This window comes from Taeniopygia guttata, chromosome 1, assembly GCF_048771995.1.
Source record: "Taeniopygia guttata chromosome 1, bTaeGut7.mat, whole genome shotgun sequence".
NCBI lineage: Eukaryota > Metazoa > Chordata > Aves > Passeriformes > Estrildidae > Taeniopygia > Taeniopygia guttata.
This window is the reverse complement of record NC_133024.1, coordinates 82,603,116-82,620,471: the sequence shown is the minus strand read 5'-3', so window position 1 is coordinate 82,620,471 and position 17,356 is coordinate 82,603,116. Positions and strand designations below refer to the sequence as shown.

Below are 17,356 nucleotides of genomic sequence, written 5' to 3'. Positions count from 1 at the left end.
AATACATGTTTATTGAGAACAAACCATGTTACATCTTTTTATTGTCATTTTACATCCATTAGGATCGAATTGTGTCCATGCCTCTGGACAAGGACCATGAAGTAGCAGTTCAAGCCATGAAACTCTTGATGCTTATGTCACAGTAAATAATTTCTTTTTTAATTTACTGTATTGTTTTAATGCCAACAAGATCCAGGTACAAACCTGATGAATCTTCCTGTAATCACTTACTTGTTGGGAAACAGTTGCTTCTGGCAGGATATGCATTACAGTTAAAGCTGCTCAAGACATGACATTTTCCTTTTATGGGAAATGTCAGTGTTAAGTAAATCATTGTGCTGAGATTCAGTCCGAAAACTACATTTTTATATCTTTATGTTTCCCTCTGAAAGGAAATTCTACCTTTTTAAAATTTTGGCTTATCTTAAAAGGAGCATTTGACTCTCTTGGGGGAAGTTCCCACTGAAGATGGGATCCCCACCCCATCTTCTGTCCCAGGATTGCCAGGCTTTGACCAGGAGCTTGGAGAACTCTGCTCTCTTCCCTGTCTCTGCACCTGATGCAGGAAGCTTTGAGCTTTGAGGCTCTTGCTAAAATTTGGACTTTTGGATTCTTGGCTCCAGGGCAGAGAGTCTGGTAGCCTTTGAGCCCATAGCAGACTGACTGACAAGAAAAGAGCAAGTGTGTGATTTTTCTGAGGTAGAAAACTAACAGAAGAGTTGTTTTCTTGGGAAATTTACCTGCCAGCCATAGATTGGTAGGATAATGGCAAGCTGGAGTGTGGGGAAGAATTGCACTTAGTATTACAGAAGTATATAAATCTTATTCTGATACATCATTGAGCAGCATGTTTATTTTAGAAATGTCTTTATTTGCAAAATATGTGTAGAGTAAATTTTCTGTCCCTCTTTTTCAAAGCAAAATGGGAAAAAAACTTCACTGCATTCTACTGATAATACAGTTGAGAGGTTAGGACTCAGTGTTTCCTGTGTCTGAGAGTGTAAGTTGAATGTTGGTGATGCAGATGCTTATTCCCATGTACAGCACGAGACATTATCCAACAGCCTTGTGGGATCTGCTTCTCTATTTAAGTCTGAAGTATTATTCATTGCTAGAGGAGCATGTAGGCCGTAGTGGTCCAACTAATATGGTGCTGTAGGTGTTTACATTAAATTTCAAGTATGTTTGTATATTGAGGTGCTGCTTTATTGTCTCTTGTCTCACTTCACATTCCACTGGTTTGAATGGCATTTTTCCAGGCCTCCTTCAATAGGCACAGCAGAACAGCATATGATGCTGTGAGCACTGCACCCTCTTCTGAAGGTAGTGCTGTTGTTTGGGCCTCACTAGTAGTAGGGACGGCTGTATTGTTCCTGTGTTCACAATGTCCATTTCTACATCCCTTGGTTCCCTGTGGTGCCTAGCTGTAGGAACAAAGCACAATGGTGTGTCCATGGATAACATGTCCCTGTGCTAGGAGGAGCAGCTCACCATTGTTGAAGTACAAAGATTCCATACACCAGTTATGTCTGCACTTGTTCCGTATCTGAATTAACAAGAGCTATATTGGCACTGCAGCTGTTTATCATCTCTGGCTTTATTATAAGGGATCATGTTCTCATTAATGCAAGCTGCAGCTATAAAAGTTTGATCAATGTTTCTTTTTCCCTGAAGCATTTTTTTCTGAATTTTACTTAAATATGGTTTCCAGTGTGAATAAATGCCATCTAAATTTTTCTGAATGATATTTTTCCATCATAAGATGCAACTTTCATAAGTTAAAATTAACACATTATGAAATTGTTTTTAATTAAGCTATGTAGAGACCTAGCGAATCCATTCTTTATTTTTGCTCATCAGTTGCATAGTGAGCTTTCTTTCACTGTACCCCCCCAATTGTTCTGAGCCCTGCTGATTTGGCATAATTGCTGGAGTGGTGAAAGTGTGCACTGGAGACTCAATAAGCAAATTCAACAACAGCTCTTCTCTTTGATAAGAGTAGTTCTGACCAGTCTATAACTCTGTGTGAAGAGAATGCAGACAATATAGCTGTCACATGTGCAGGCTTCTTAATAAGAGCCTCCATCAAGATCCTTTTCTAGCAGGGGAAAAGCTGATGCCTTAGTACCTGCAATAGTGGCAGAAAGGACTTGCTGCTGGCACTGCAGAAACAAAGACCTGGAAGGCTAATGTGTCTCAAATAGGTGTGTCTCATAGCTCAAAAGCTGTGTCTGGATATTGAGCAGTAGTGCTGCTTGTTACATGCAGTAAAGCATTAAATTGAGTTGGGGACAGCAACTCCACTGCCTCAGAAGGGATGATAAAGTAATAAATGACAGCTTGTATAAATGGCATGGCTACTAGTATGCATTGGTGTAATAAAATTTTTGCCACTTTTGCCATGCTATCTTGGCTTCTCTTTTAACGACTAATTTTTGTCATCTGCAAATTTGGCAACTGAATTCAAGTGGCCCAACTTGGGTTTTTAGTGAGATGTGAGACACCTTTCAGATCAAGTTTCTGAAAGCTATTTTTAAAGCTACTGGAAAGAATCTCTATCTGAATTCTCTCTATTTGATCTGGAATCACTAATTTTTTTTAAAAAAATATAGTCTTCACTGGTGAGGTGCAGACCTTCAGAACATGTCTCTAATCTTGGAATAGATATTTTGTTATGTCATGACATAAGTCATCCAGTAATAGCTTTTTTCTTCCAATTACTCAGTTGGATAATTTTTCTTGGGAAAAATACGTTATGTCAGTAACTTTCTTTGACTGACTTCCATAGTTGTCTTTTGGGTCAGCGTAGCAGCAAGACTTAATTGACCGTTGCTAATTGGCCATTTTTCTGATGTTTTACAGTGGCAGCAGAGCTGTGCTCCATGTATGGTAGTAACAGGTTTGAGCATCTCTCAACCATCACTGCATTCCAGTTCTGTATACACTGACTATGCTGTGTATTACAGCCCCATAAAGTTGCTCTGCCTTTACATTCTCTATCTTGATAGCTAGAGAGGCAGTGAAAACACCTATCTTTTCAATTCACTTATATGTGTTACATTATTAAAAAAAAAAATCCCAGTGTTGATTCAGAACTCTCTTGCTATGCATATACTTAGTTTTTCTCAAATTCATATTTGTATTTTCTTCTTGTGTATCTCTGTGAGCTGAGATTTTTTTCCTTCTTGTTTGTTGCATGTTGTCTCAATTGAATGCAGTCTTTGGGCTAGTAGATTTCTGTTTTTTTCACAGCATGATGTAATCCTGAAATGGAAATTAGCCTATGAGGTTTAGCATAATAGAAATTATTAATGGTACTGAATTATGCATAATTGTTAGCATTAATGTTGCAAAAGATCTGACAGGGAATAGAACTAGGAAGGAACTAAAGAGGAAGAAAATGAGTGACAATGAGAGACCAAGGTAAAAAAAGCATTGCCTTTTAGGAGGCAAATTAGTTTAGTGTACCTACTGCTAGACAATTCTGCTAATTTTTGTGAGCTTAACTACCTAAAAGCGTAGAGGGATTTTTGAAAAGAGTGGCAAAAGTAATTAGGTAACCACAGAAAATGCATGGGTAAATGTTACAGGTGGTGTGAGTAAGGGCACAAATCTACATTTAGCTTGAATATATAAATAGCCCAGGGGAAAATTACTTTGATTTACTTTAGTGAAATGTAACTAGAAGTTAAACTGAGTTTTAACACAAAACACATTGGTCTGCCACAGTATAATCACAATGTATTGCAACATGCTAATCCCATTGTACAGTGGGTGGGAAAGGACTATTGTTACATTTTAGTGGCAACTGTATTGTCATTTTCCTCATCACCAAGGTATGTCTTGAAATAACTTGCAATGAGAGCAGAGGAGCGAGAGTGAGATTGCAGAGCAGTTTAGTAGTACGTGATTTTTTTTGTACTCAAAATTTTTATTGCAGACATTAGAATACTTTTAACATACTTTTGGTTTTTTTTTGGTTGATAGTGCTCTGTGCACATATACTGCTTTTACAATGCATCTGCAGATTTGGATATTTAACTTGACTTAATTTTAAATGCAAAGTGACCAGATTTATTTGTGATTGAGATGCTATACCTTAGACTGTCATAACCATAATGTGTACCATTATGCCACTAAAAAAAAGACTAGCGTAAAACTCTGTAAAGTGCATCAGGTGTGTTTTTATTTTACTCTTGTGATTTTGATGGTTGTCCTTGGTGTGAGCAACAGCAGAGAGCAAGTCAGGCTACTCCAGCATGCAGCAAAATGAAGCAAAAAGCAAGATATGAAATCTTTCAACTGGTGCCATACGCAGAACAAAATGGGTCTGTGATTTCCCTCTAGAATGTCCCAGTTTCTTCTCAGACATGAAGACTGGGACATGTTCACACTGAAGTACAGAGAAAATAGTATGTCATGAGATTGGTATGTGGAAGGCCATGCCTGTTTATTTTTAGGCACCTCAACACTGGCAGGCACTTCTGGCTTAACCTTTATCTGTTGCTTGGCATTCTGAGGGCTGTAAATTTGCAGCAGTATTACTGCTGTATTTGAAGTATTCTTTGTGTGGTTACTGATTGCCTGATGGATGTAAAAAAGAAAGACACCTGTTTAGTAAAGTAGAGTTAGTGCTGGTGGTTGCAGGTGTAGTCAGGTGCTGCTGCTTGCAGAGGCAGGTAAAATGCCTGAGCACTCATTTCAGTGGGAGTTATAAGCCTAAACCTCATCATGGTCGGAGAGTAGAGGTTGAACAGTAATAGTAATAGCAGTGCACACAGCTATTCCCTCCCACTCAAGAAAGGAAAAAGCAGATCAGGTGCTCAGGTGGTGTCAGGAGTGTCTGTCAGCCTCTGTTGCAAAGGAAATGGATTCTTCTCCCTTCCTTTTCTTCTCTGCTGTTTGGGGGTGCTTCATTTGCAGCTGGAGCAGCATCTCACCTACTTATGTCTCAACGAGGGAGGAAATAATACTGCATTAGATTAATGTAATGGGTAAATCCCCAAGCTCTTAGGAGACAAAGTTAAAAATGGAGAGGTTGGGATTTTGGAAGTCATAGAATGGTTGAAGTTAGAAGGATTGTCTGGTCCAGCCCTCACTGAACAACAGCCACATAGAGCGCATTGCCCAGGACTACATCTGTACGGTTTTTTAGTATCTCCAGCAATGGAGACTCCACAGCCTCCTTTGGCAGCCTGTGCCAGTTCTCTGTCACCCTCACAGTAAAAATGTCATTTTTTGTTTCCTGGTGTTCAGAAGGAGCTTCCTGTGTTTCTGTTTGTGCCTGTTGCTCTGTTGCTTTTGGTCCTGAGCACCAGGAGCAGAAGCCTGTCTCTGTCTCCTTATTCTCACCACCAAGTACTTACACACTTTGCTAAGATTCCCCTGAACCTTCTTTCTTCCAGGCTGAGTTCAAGTTCCCTTGACCTTTCCTCAAAGGAGAGATGATCCAGATCATCCTTGTGACACTTTCTTGGTCTCTCCCCAGTCTGTCTCTTGTATTGGGGAGCCCAGCCCTGGATACAACACTCCAGGTGTGGCTTCACCAGTGCTGTGTAGAGGGGAAGGATCACCTCTCCAAACCTGCTGGTAATGCTTAATGCAGATTGAGATACCATTCACCTTCTTTGCAGCAAGAAAACATTGGTGGCTCATGTTCAATTTGGTGTCCACCTGTCAGGGTCTCTTGGCAAGACCCCAGCAGTGTGAAAGTCCTTTTTTCCCGAGCCTGGCCGCTGAAGAAGAGCTCTGGAATGCATGAAACCAAATTTTCAAGGTTGTTTATTTTTTCTTATCTGTAATAGTTTCTCTCTGACCTGCTGAGGTCCAACTAGCACAGAAGCCATCGCAGTCTCCTTCTCACCCCAGGTGGCTCCCACATTATATACCCAAAATTATATGTACCATGTTTATAGTTCCTGTACCAATACCTAAAATCTACGTTGGACAATGTGTCCCTATCCTAAACCAATAGAAAAGTGTCACTATCACACCGAGACATGGAAGACAAGAAGGAAGAAGAAGCTAGGGCATGCCCAGATTCCTTTATCTTGTACCCCTGAATTTCATTCTAAAAATCCCAAAATTCTACTTTTCCACCCTGTGTCAATTTCTCTATTACACTACTCAAACCCTTTTTGCTTGTAATTCCTCATATAAGGTCGGCAGCCTTTCCCATGGGCTAAAATCAAAGTTTTTGGTTTGCTGCCAAGGTTCCTGGGCTCTTTGCCAAGGACTCGAGTCATCCAGGGCAGCCAGAGGGATGCTCTGGACTCCAACATCCACCAGCATTCCCAGGTTCTTTTCTAAGGATAGAAAATACCTATGGAAAAGCAGTTTCATTAGTACTGGAAAGGAAGGGTCCTTAATTTCTGTCCAGAGAGATAGGTATTGCTGAGCTCTTCAAGCTATCTGAACAATTTAGTCAAGGAACTCTTTTAAAATATAAACATTTAGATATTGCATTCATTATTTCTATAAATGTGCTAAAAGAGAAAACCTGAAATATAAGAATATAAGAAGAAAAAAATTAAATATAAAAAAATGTGTGCACTTGACTGGCGTGTTCATACAGGAGATTTCATTTAAGCATAAGAAAAAGGTTTTTCACTGTGGGAGTGATCCAATACTGGAACACATTGCCAGAGATGTTTTAGAGTCCTCGACTTCATGGATTGGACACATCAACCTGCTGTAGCTGATCCTCTTGTGAGCAGGGGGTAGGAGCAGATGATCTGCAGAGGTGCTGACCATCCTCAATGCTCTTTGATTCTGTATTAATTCAGTCTAGATCACTGTGTGCTAGTGAAATTTCTTATAATCCCAGCTGTCCACTGGTTTTGAAAAAAATATATATAGAGAAAAAATGACAAAGACATCTTCATGGAAACTAGTGTTTTAAAAGAACTCGATAATAGATTGACATTCAAAAGAATGAAAGAAACATTGTCAGACTGCACATTTTTTTTCTGTAAATTCCCCATAGCATTTTAATATTTATTACATCATGTCTTTTTATTCCTGTAAGTGCTCTTTGTTGTCATTCTTTGTTTTACTCTCACTTGTTAAACTTGTAGAAGTTTAATAAATTTGATCATTCATGGCTTCACAGGACACATCACTGCTTATTCATGTACTCTAATGCACCATAAAACCATATTACTTATTTAATTTTTTTACTGTTTTAACATCAATAAACACATTTTTATCCTACTTTCCCAGTTCTGTAGATAGTTAAATGAGTGACATAAATATTTCTCTTTATGGCAATTTCTTGATATAGATTCCTTTACACTTCCTATATGTTCTATTACTGTAAATAGATTCACAAGGTAATTGCATACTTAAAGAGTCCACCACAACATGCATTAAGTATGTAAGGCAGCTTTTATTTCACATTATCCATCACTTTTGGGGACATACCATTAGCACTTTCATTTAAAGATCTTTTTAATGGACGCTCCAGTGATAATCTCACCTAATGTGAGCTCACTACTTTTTAGTCAGGTTGGAGGATATTCTGGGGCTTTGTGACTTGTGAGGATGCTAAAGGATGCAATGGGTTAGAGACAAATGGGCAAGCATAGGAAGGACTGCTGATTTTTTGTAGACATCACTGTTAGCAGGAGAATAGCATGAGTCCTCAGTTGTGGAGAGGGTGTTGGACCACAGCTGTGGATGGTTTTAAAATGTTACTACTTGAGGATAGAATGCAGTGATCAATAAAAACCCTTTCCTCTCACCTGGGTGTAGTAAGTGTAAGGATCTCATATGTTGCTCTTTCATTCTCTGGAGTAGCCTATTCCAGTGACATTGTTGTGGCAGCAAGAAGCAGGTATTTGGAAACTGTAATCCTGGCTTTGGACTTCACTGCTCTGGTATCTCTTCATTGGGTTGTTCAACTTCAATGCTTCAGTTTCTTTTCTGTAAATATATGAATACCATTTCTACCTCTCAGAGAGTGTTCTAGGTGTACTATTTGGCATGTGGTGTTCTCACGATGTGTATCTGAATGAAAAAAGTCATGACTTTGAATGTGTTTGTGCAGAGAGGTCACAGCCATAAGCATGCCATCAAGAATGTGTTTTGATTTCTTTTTACATGGGACTCTAGTGTAATAAAATATAGGTTTTAAAATACGGGAAGAAATAACTTTAAAATAACTTATACTACAGAATGAAGGTTTCTAATTGTTGTCTTCTATGATGAAAATCTAAGCATAAAGGCATGATTTTCCTGTTTTATTGCTATTACTCTTTTTACCATGATCACTAATAATCCGTAATTATACTTTAAATTAATGTTCGTGTCTATGCAGTGGACCTGATTTGTCATGGCTTAGACAGACCTCTGTTTCTCTACACAGTGAGTAAAAGAATGCTGCCAATTTTGTTTGAGAGCATTTTTAGAAATGCCCTACAAAAATTCACATGTAACTGTGTAAACAAGTTGCACGGTTATGAAGAATCGAGTCTAGTAAAAGCTGGGCATAGAATTCGTGCTATTCTTTTCAGACAAACCTGGACTATAACTTCCGTTGTTATTTTTGCCTAGGAACTGTGAGGATGTGTTATCAGCTGAAGACTGTGAAATGTTATACCAGTTTGTTTATACCACTCACCGTCCGCTTGCAGTAGCAGCTGGGGAATTCCTTTATAAAAGGTATCTCTGCCTGCCTACTTCTTGCATATTCTCATTTGTTTTGGAATGAAGGTGGATTTATTTGAGGGGGACATTAAGCATTAATTTTTCTGCTGAAAGTGTGTGTCACCTTTCTTCTGGCAATGAGAAGAGAAATGCTGTCTGGGGGTGCATGTTTTCCTGCGAGCCCTGAAACAATAGGCATGAGAAAAGTTGCAAGACTAACAGAGGGAATATGAAACTAATTGATCCACAAGTGCCACGCTATGTTGAGAACATGCCCTCTTTCTCTCTACTTTCCCATTGCTTTGCTTCTTACAAGCTAATCTGTCACCTGGCATCCGCTGGATTTTCACAGTTTGGTGATTAATCACAAAAATGGCCTCCTCTTCTCCCTTTGGAAGTTGCCTTATACATTGTAAAGGCTTTGAATAATGAGAGATGCAGCGGATTAAAAAGACCTCCCAGTTTCCTGTCAGATTAATGGAATACAGGGCTTATTTTCCCTAGGAGCAACTCTTATAAATGGGCTTCTTATAACAATGGCTGCATGAAGTTGTATGGAATTGGCATGCTAAAAAGGGAAGAGACAAATATTCCATCTTTACTGCTGAGAGAAATAACCTTGACTTACAAAAATAAATTAAAATAAAAATATTTAGGCAAGGATTTTGTGGAGAAACATTCAGAAATAATAATCGTGTTTCCAGACATACAGAATCTCTTCCTAGCTGTCTTTTCCTGTCTAACTGAAATGTTGGCATTCTGGAATATGTGGAGCTAAGTCCAACAGAAAGACAAATGAAGAGGAATTTCTGTTTTGATTAATCTGACATTACATTTGCTACACTTTGTACTTTGTGTTGTTCCTAATATGCTCTCATAAATTAGATGTTTCTCCTCTCAGAGCTCTGCTGCATTTTGCTACCAAAGTGATTGCCCTGATGACTTCACTTTTTCTGCCCAGCTTGCCAGTGCCTTGTGGACACTTTGACCCTGTAAATCTTATCCTTGCTCTTGTTTGCCCAGTGCTTCTCTCCAGCACTTTTCCCAGTATAGAATGTTCATTTTGGTGGGATAAGAGATGTTAGTGACACCCTCCTTTTCCTGGTTATACTGCTGAGTTTTAGTATAAATGCTTACGCTTTCCATCTTCTTGGTTTGCCCAAAATCTCCTCCATGTCTGCATATTTTAACTTAGGTTACTTAGCGGGTGTAAATTATACCAGCAGAAACTGCTTTCCTGTATTTATCTTGGGATTAGCGCTTTTTGTGGGTAGTAGTCAGAGTCATTTTAGGTAAAAGGGGAAATAGAAGTGTCGTATGTGCTTCATACCTCAAACAGAAGAGGAAGACAGTAATTGCCTCTTATAATTACCAGATACTGTGCTTTCCTTAAAAAGCTGTAGTTCCAAGATGCACTGTGATGTGAATAGTGGCTGTGTGATAACATCTCTGCTGTGTTGTTAAGGTTTTATATTTGGCCTAGAGCAAGCCTCTTTTCAAGCATGAGCAAATGCCTACGTCATTGTATGATCAGTTTGTGGAATCTGGAATCATCCAGAAGGGTCGCAGGGTACCTGTGAAACTGTCAGAAATAGTCTCTGCATCCACAGGGATAGCATATCTCTCATAATGGAAAGCAATTCCTTTCATCTTATAAAAAAGTCTAATGAGATTTGGGGTAAATAAGTAGACACTTAAGAGAAATACAGTCCTTGTGACCTTGACAGAAGTAGTGTTACATTGGTGAGTGTAAGGAGAATGTGGCAGAACTGGACTGACTTACTTTTGTTTTGGCAGGCTGCTTAGTCATGAGGGAGATAAAAAAGTTCAGCCCCAAGGAGGAGGAAAGTTTGGGGCGAGCACTGACCAGTTGAAAAGACTAATACACTTTTTCCTGAAGGGTGAGGTGAGAACTGCCCCTGCAGTAAGCCTTTTAAATCCAGTGTTGCATGTTAAATCAATTATCTTCTTGCTTTTGAAAGTAATTTCTGTTGGTGAATTCTGAAATATGTGGTGTTAGAAATGTTTTTAGTCTCTAGGTTAAGTTTTTAATGAAGCCATTTCTGTTCTGCTGTATTAAACCTAATTTACAAGTGTGCAAACAGAGAGAATCAGTGCTGAGGCAGTTTCTAGAAACAGCCTGAAAGACTAATGCCACCAACTCAGGGTTTTTTGGTATGTCTTTCTGGAGGCAGATGTGGGTTGCTGTACCATGGCTCCATGCTGACCAAAACCTGTAGTTTTATGAGAGTTTTATCAGTTTAAGTGCTGATAAACAGTTCACGGTTTAGCTTTTGCAGTGGTGCAGATCTCTATCTGTCCAAAGTGTCTCAGGCATAGCAGTTTTGAATCTTTCTGCAAATAATTTGATAGATTACTTGTTTGTAGTCCTGTAACTAGATTTTGGCTGTTACAATCAGCAATATAAAGCAATACAGAAACTAGTTTCAGAGGTTATTTACATTTAAATTAATATTAAAAGAGAAAACTAAATTTTATTGCTGGCTTTTCCTGATTTTTCTCCCCACTTTCCTGCTTTGTATCAGACTGAAGACTTGGTGTTTAAATGTTCATTGACCTTGAACTAAGTATGTTGAAATACTGCATGTAAATATATATGTGAATGTCAGAGCTTTGTCATTGGACAAAGGGAGAGGAACATATGCAGCTGTATTTCTTCTAGTGATGTGTTTGCTTCTATAAGCTTGTGTTTTTGATCCCTAGCTACACAAACACGTTACATATCTAGTAGACAGCTTGTGGGACTGGGCAGGCAAATTCCTGAAGGACTGGGAGTGTATGACCTCTCTTCTATTAAAAAATGCTGAAGAAGTTGGAGAAGGTGGGTAAGCAAAGAATTTAGTTTTGTCTGAATGAATCTCCCCATGCTATTTTTTGAACCTTGCCTTAGCTTTCATATTGAAGTAACATTTGGTCCCAAATTGAGGTCCCCAAGTGCCACAAAACTGATGCAATTCAATGCACAGCTAGTGTAATATTTATATCAACATGCTTGTTTTATTCAGTATTCTGTATTTATGTAATGTTAGTTTAGAACCTGTGCAATAAATACTTGTGTAATTAAGCCATAATGCTTATGTAGTGTTCACTTATTTTGTCCAAAACTTTTTAATCTAAAAGTATTAATAGATTGAAATGCAGTTTTTGTCAGGCTTTTACTTCTTCCTCAAAAGAAAATGAATAATGTATTGAGTTCACTGACATCTAACACTAGAGGGATTTTTTTTTGGTGGCATTATTTTGAAGTAAATGTAAATAAATCTTTAAAGTCCCTTCCAACCCAAACCACTATATGATTCTATGGATAGTTGTAGACCTGGAGCTGGTTGTGTGATTAAAATCAGTTTGTTGACCCAGTGAGTTAGAGCATTTTGGTACTCAAAGAAGATTTGTCCTAAATGAGACACTAGTCGGTAGGAGACCTCATTAAAACCGCTTGTGTTTTTGCAAGCCCAGCTGCCCCAAAAAGTTTAACCATTAAGGGATTAATGGTACTCAGTAAATGCAGAAAATAATTTCCTTCAAATGAAGTCAAACACTCTCGCTGTTTATTTAGCAGCACTGCCTCTCCCATTCTTTAGTGTCCTTCCACAGTTCTTCAGGTAAATGAGTAGGCTTTGCATCAGTTGTTGCTACATCTTCACTCTTGTGTGATGCTGAGACTGATTTACTTCCAGCACTGAGCGATGCCCAGGAAAGTGTTCTCATCGAAATCATCCTCGCAACAGTCAGAGAAGCAGCTGAAGGTCATCCTCCAGTGGGCAGAGGTGCAGCCAAAAAAGTCAGTGCATCTTAGGCTTATTTGTTGTCCTGTCATCACATTATCTTTGCCTTATGTACTTTGCCAGACAGCTTGTTCCTAGTTGCAGATGTATCCTAGGAAATAAAATAGCTTATTTCCCTAAAATGCAGTGTCTTTTCACCTCTACATCTTATTCGAAGTGGATGTTGGAGGAGATGAGTATTAAAGGAGAGCAACTTGAAGCATGTTATTGACAAATGATGAGCATTTTATCCATGACATGTAGTTGTTCAGCAATCTGCATCTAATTTAAGGTTAAAAAAAAAATCTTCTGGTTTTCTTCATGGAAGAGTGTCTCTATCTTAGCTTGAGATGCTTGAGACAATGCTATATGACTTAAGCTTGGGTTATATGTAAGATTCCACTCAAATCCCAGAGATTTTATAATTGAAACCAGATGCTTTGTCTGCAGATTTTGTCAGTAAAAGAGAAGAAAATCCAATTGGAAGATTGCAAAAAAATTACTGAACACTTTATTATGGTGCTTCCTCAGCTCTTGGCAAAGGTAACTAACAGCTGCTCTGTGAATGTATGTTAAATATTTCATTAAAATTCCTGCAATGTACTCATATCTTGTTTTTTTCTCTGCAGTATTCAACAGATGCTCAAAAAGTGGCAAATCTTCTGCAGATTCCTCAGTATTATGATTTAGATGTTTACAGTACAAGACATCTAGAGAAGGTGAATAGGAATTGGGGTAATTGTTTCATGTGGAATGTACTAAGTTTATGTGATAGTGTAGGGAGTTTAATGGGATTTGGAACAAGTAGAAAATAGTTGAAATACAATGAAATGGTATAATACCTTAAGGAAAGTGGTCTTATTCAGGATTTACTTTTTGATTTGGAGCTGCAAAGAAAAGACTTAGTGCTTGTCAGTTCTGATACGCTGGGTCTGGCCTTGATGGATAACGATTTGTGGTTTTGTGTGGTAGACCCAGCCCTGGGTTTTTCATTCCTGGCTGGAGGGAGGGTGGATTCTGCCATGTGTCTTAAGTTGGTGTCTCCCGAGAGTTTACTACAGAATAGGTTTCATTCTCCATGAAGGCTGATGCCCAGCTGCTGGGGGATGACAGTAACTGAAAGATAAGAATGGAGATAGTATGTCTGCTGATGGGAATGGGACAGTCAGAAATGGATACATTAAATCCTTGAAATAGCTTAATGTTTTCTTAAGCAGGGATGTTTACAGGGAGGCAGTGTTAGGCGAACACTCTGAGGTTAATTTCAGCCCAAAACTTGAACTGAAGAGAGGGAGTCAACAGAATGGCTCAAGTTACCTCTTCCCACTAAGAGTGAAGACTCTGTCACTGACATGATCGAAAACATTCTCCATTCTCCATTGCTGAGGGAGACAACTTCCATTGTGTGAAGACAGACTTGTCCTTTGGAAAGGCATCTTTTGTTCCCTATGTGGTGCTAGCCATGTATTGCTAAAGTAGAGCTTAAAGCAGGTGCTTCATTCTTTAGGAAGATCTAGAGACACACAGATGAAAGAGAACTATAAACACAGAAAAAAAAAAGTTGTGTCCTTTAGTCCTACCCCTCTTCTGCTTAGACTGGCATTTGTTTCATCTTGTTTATGTGACCCATAGGGATATATGGGCCTAGTGAAATGATTTAAAATGTGAGAGGACTTTTGTACAATTTACCTATAAATACTCCTTTTATCACGTGCAGCATTTGGATGCTTTGCTGAAAGAGATAAAAGACATTGTGGCCAAACACTCTGACATGTCTGTCCTCGAGGCTTCCTCTAGGACTTATTATATCCTTTGCCGTGAAGAAATTGCCATCTATAGCCAGGTGGATTGTGCTCGAACTCAAATGATAGATGAGTTGGTGAAACAGCTTAACCAGCTACTAGATTGCTTCTGGAAAAAGGTGAGTGGGACTCGTTGAGGGGTAAGCAGACTGTTTCCCTAGGGAAAAAGAGGAAGACAAGGAAAAATAAGGGGGATATGGAACTATTCTTTGCCTACCGTTTCTGCTTGAAGGAGGCCGAACTCTAAAAGATGGGGTCGCACCTCTTAAAAGAATGGTTCTTCACATTTTAATGAAGCATATATATTTTAGCCATATATTTTGGCAGGGAAAATAATAAACAAGGTAGTCCACACCACCAACAGGGCATTGTATGTCTTCTGGCGGGATATTATTGGATGCTGATATTGTAAAATGTGTCAAGCCAAAAGGTCCCCTAACCTCAGACTGGAATTATTTTGTTGATCTGTGCCAGTGTGGGAGAATGTGTACTTGTGAGGAACAAAATTGCTACACTAGATATTCTGGACCTAAGAAATTCCTTTGTAGTTACTCCAGTACTGTGCCAAAGATACTATGTGCAAAATCAGCTAGTGAGTGCTGTCGATCTACAGGTGATGAGGCTCTTCCCAGAAAGAAACAATTCTGTAGTTCTCCATATTTGACTGTATACATTAGATGCCCTTTGTGCTATCACTTTGGATGTAGTGAAAAAACTGATCAAACAGTAGTCTGTAATGCAGATTGTATAGTTTTGAGGGTCTTGGAAATAATGACTTCCCCCTTGAAAGAGGACTGCAGTCTCCCTCAAAGCTTTTCATTAGGTCTAAAAAGCAGAAACAGCTGGTGGGGATATGAATAGCTTGCTGGCTGAGCTGAACAACAGAAGCCTGCAGCTGATCTGATCAACTGTGCTGTCATGAACAGGTGTCTTGCCATGGTATGAGAGTTAACACTGGCAAGTTTTTATTGGACACAGGGATATTGCAAAATGTGTCAAGCCAAAAAATCCCCTAACCTCAGATTGGATTAATTTTATTGGTCTTAAATAGAGATCTATGTCAATGTGGGAGAATGTGTACTTATGAGAAACAAGATCAGTGCAAGACCAGGGATTCTTCGACTCCTCCGTAGTGTGATCTATATCTAAATAAAGAGATTTTTCTCCTGGAACTCCTCCCTTCTAATTCCTGGTTGTATATTTTGTCCCCCAGAATCACATAGTATACTTGTGGAAACTACAGCAATTGCATCTATGGGAAAGTATTTAATATATTTTTAGCTATCTTTGAATGTGATCTGGCAGCTGGAAGCAAGGAAGGTCAGCACCATGTGAACACTTAGCTTTCCAGCGATCCTTAACAACTGCATGAAGGACCATGTTAGATTAATTGCTACTCTTTGCTCTGTGTTAGCAATACTGCAGTCTAGGGAGGCTGCCATTGGTTTATTAATATCAGGGATTTTCCCTTACACAAAATTCCTGTGCAGTTATATTGTTTTCCTTTGACTGTAGAGCAGGACATGAGTAGTGTGGTTAAAGGTAAAGGTTAAAGGAGGGCTGGAGGAGAGTGATCCAAGCTTGTGGTTTGGTTGGGAAGGGAACACAGTCATTCCCTTGGCCCACACTGGCTAATTCCTTTCTCTTTCCCAAACTTTCATGATTTAGGAAGGAGGATTTTGTACGGACGCAGGAGAAATTTCCCGGATGCACTCTGCTTTGAGAAGAGTAGCAGCTTTTCATAAGTGAGATCTTTACTTATACAATTTATGATCCCATATACTTAAAGTATCAACTTTACACATGCAAAGTAAAAATTACTTGTTGGGTTTATTGGGGTTTTTCACAAGAGAATGAAAATGAGCCCTATGAGAGGTGCTGCAAGTTCTAGTTTCTTAATAGAACTGTACTCTTGGATATGGAATTATTTTTGGACTCATTACTGAGCATCAGCCCTAATGTGGCTGAGAAGTGTATGCTACAGAATTGAGGTGTTGCAATGGACACAGAGATCCCCTCTGTGGTACCTCTGTCCTAGCTGGATGTTTTTCCACAGCCTTACTGACAATACTGGTGGTCAGTCTGAATAGGGTATAGTGAATGCAGTCGTTCTTTGCAGCAGGTGTAATCTGTTTTTTATTTTTAATTTTTCTGATCTTCTTTTGTTAAAAGATGATTTCTCAAAACCTTGGTTCTCCAGAGATTAGTAAATTGTCATGCAAGCTAGAACAGAGGTTAAGGGAATTGGGCCTTCTTCTCAATGTATCTTTTACCTGTCCAACCTGCTGGGTCTACTGTGGTTTTGCAAAGAGAAGTCTAATGTTGAGTTGAGAATACTCAAGACTATTAGAAACAGTCTTTTAGAGTGGGCTGAGAAAATTGTTCTTTAGACTTTTTTGGGTACTTGAAGACTACGCATAAATTATAGCAAAAGATACAGAACTCAAGCTTCTTTCTCCTCTCCTCATAACACTGCAGTTTTGTGGTAGGAATGCAGACTATGTGGTCTAAAGGCTGCAGTGTTAGATGATGAAAACTTAATTTTTCCCCTTTATAATTAATTTTTAGTTGTTTAATGTTGTTGCTCTATATTATATGAAGGTAGAAATAGGATACATTTAACCTGATACATTTAACCAGGTGAGTCTTCATTTCTTGCTTAGTGTATCATTATTTCTTTTTCTCCTTCAGTGCCCATGATCTCACCAAGTGGAATCTGTATGACAAGACTTTAAGGTTTCTGGTGTTTGAAACAGAACATGGCAGATTGCCTGTTTTGGTGAGTAGTTAATATTTAACATTGAAAGATGTTTTTCTTGATGAAAGCAGAAAGAAATAGAAAGTATTAAATAATTTTATATATCAGTGTCCTATGAGACAGGAAGATACTGTATCCATTTCTCAGTCTGGGAAATGGAAGCTGTCTTTGGTTATTGGTCATATAAATTCATGCCTTTATATGAATTAATTTTGGAGATTTTTCAGAACTGTGATAATCAGGACATCTGGATTGATCCTTTGTCATGTTTAGTACTTCTAATGATAGCACAGTCTAAATTTCAGTACATATGAAATTGTTGGGCTCCTTTGTTGTGAGGAACCCCTTTTAGATTGCATGTAACC

The 17,356-nt window shown here is 38.7% G+C and overlaps 1 protein-coding gene across 5 annotated transcripts in view; it reads left to right on the top strand.

Annotated features, from left to right (window-relative positions):
- Positions 1-17,356, top strand: part of LOC100221786 (cohesin subunit SA-2) — a 58,226-nt gene that overhangs the window by 23,252 nt on the left and 17,618 nt on the right. For all 5 annotated transcript variants that reach the window (XR_012056944.1, XM_072932007.1, XM_072932002.1 and 2 more), the window contains 10 exons: positions 63-142; positions 8,554-8,661; positions 10,444-10,552; positions 11,371-11,488; positions 12,345-12,448; positions 12,882-12,974; positions 13,061-13,150; positions 14,149-14,352; positions 15,902-15,978; positions 16,925-17,012. Coding sequence is in view for 4 of the 5 variants with exons in the window: in XM_072932007.1 (XP_072788108.1) it covers positions 63-142; positions 8,554-8,661; positions 10,444-10,552; positions 11,371-11,488; positions 12,345-12,448; positions 12,882-12,974; positions 13,061-13,150; positions 14,149-14,352; positions 15,902-15,978; positions 16,925-17,012 (1,071 nt within the window). In the remaining variant the exon portion in view is untranslated. The remainder of the gene's footprint in view (positions 1-62; positions 143-8,553; positions 8,662-10,443; positions 10,553-11,370; positions 11,489-12,344; positions 12,449-12,881; positions 12,975-13,060; positions 13,151-14,148; positions 14,353-15,901; positions 15,979-16,924; positions 17,013-17,356) is intronic.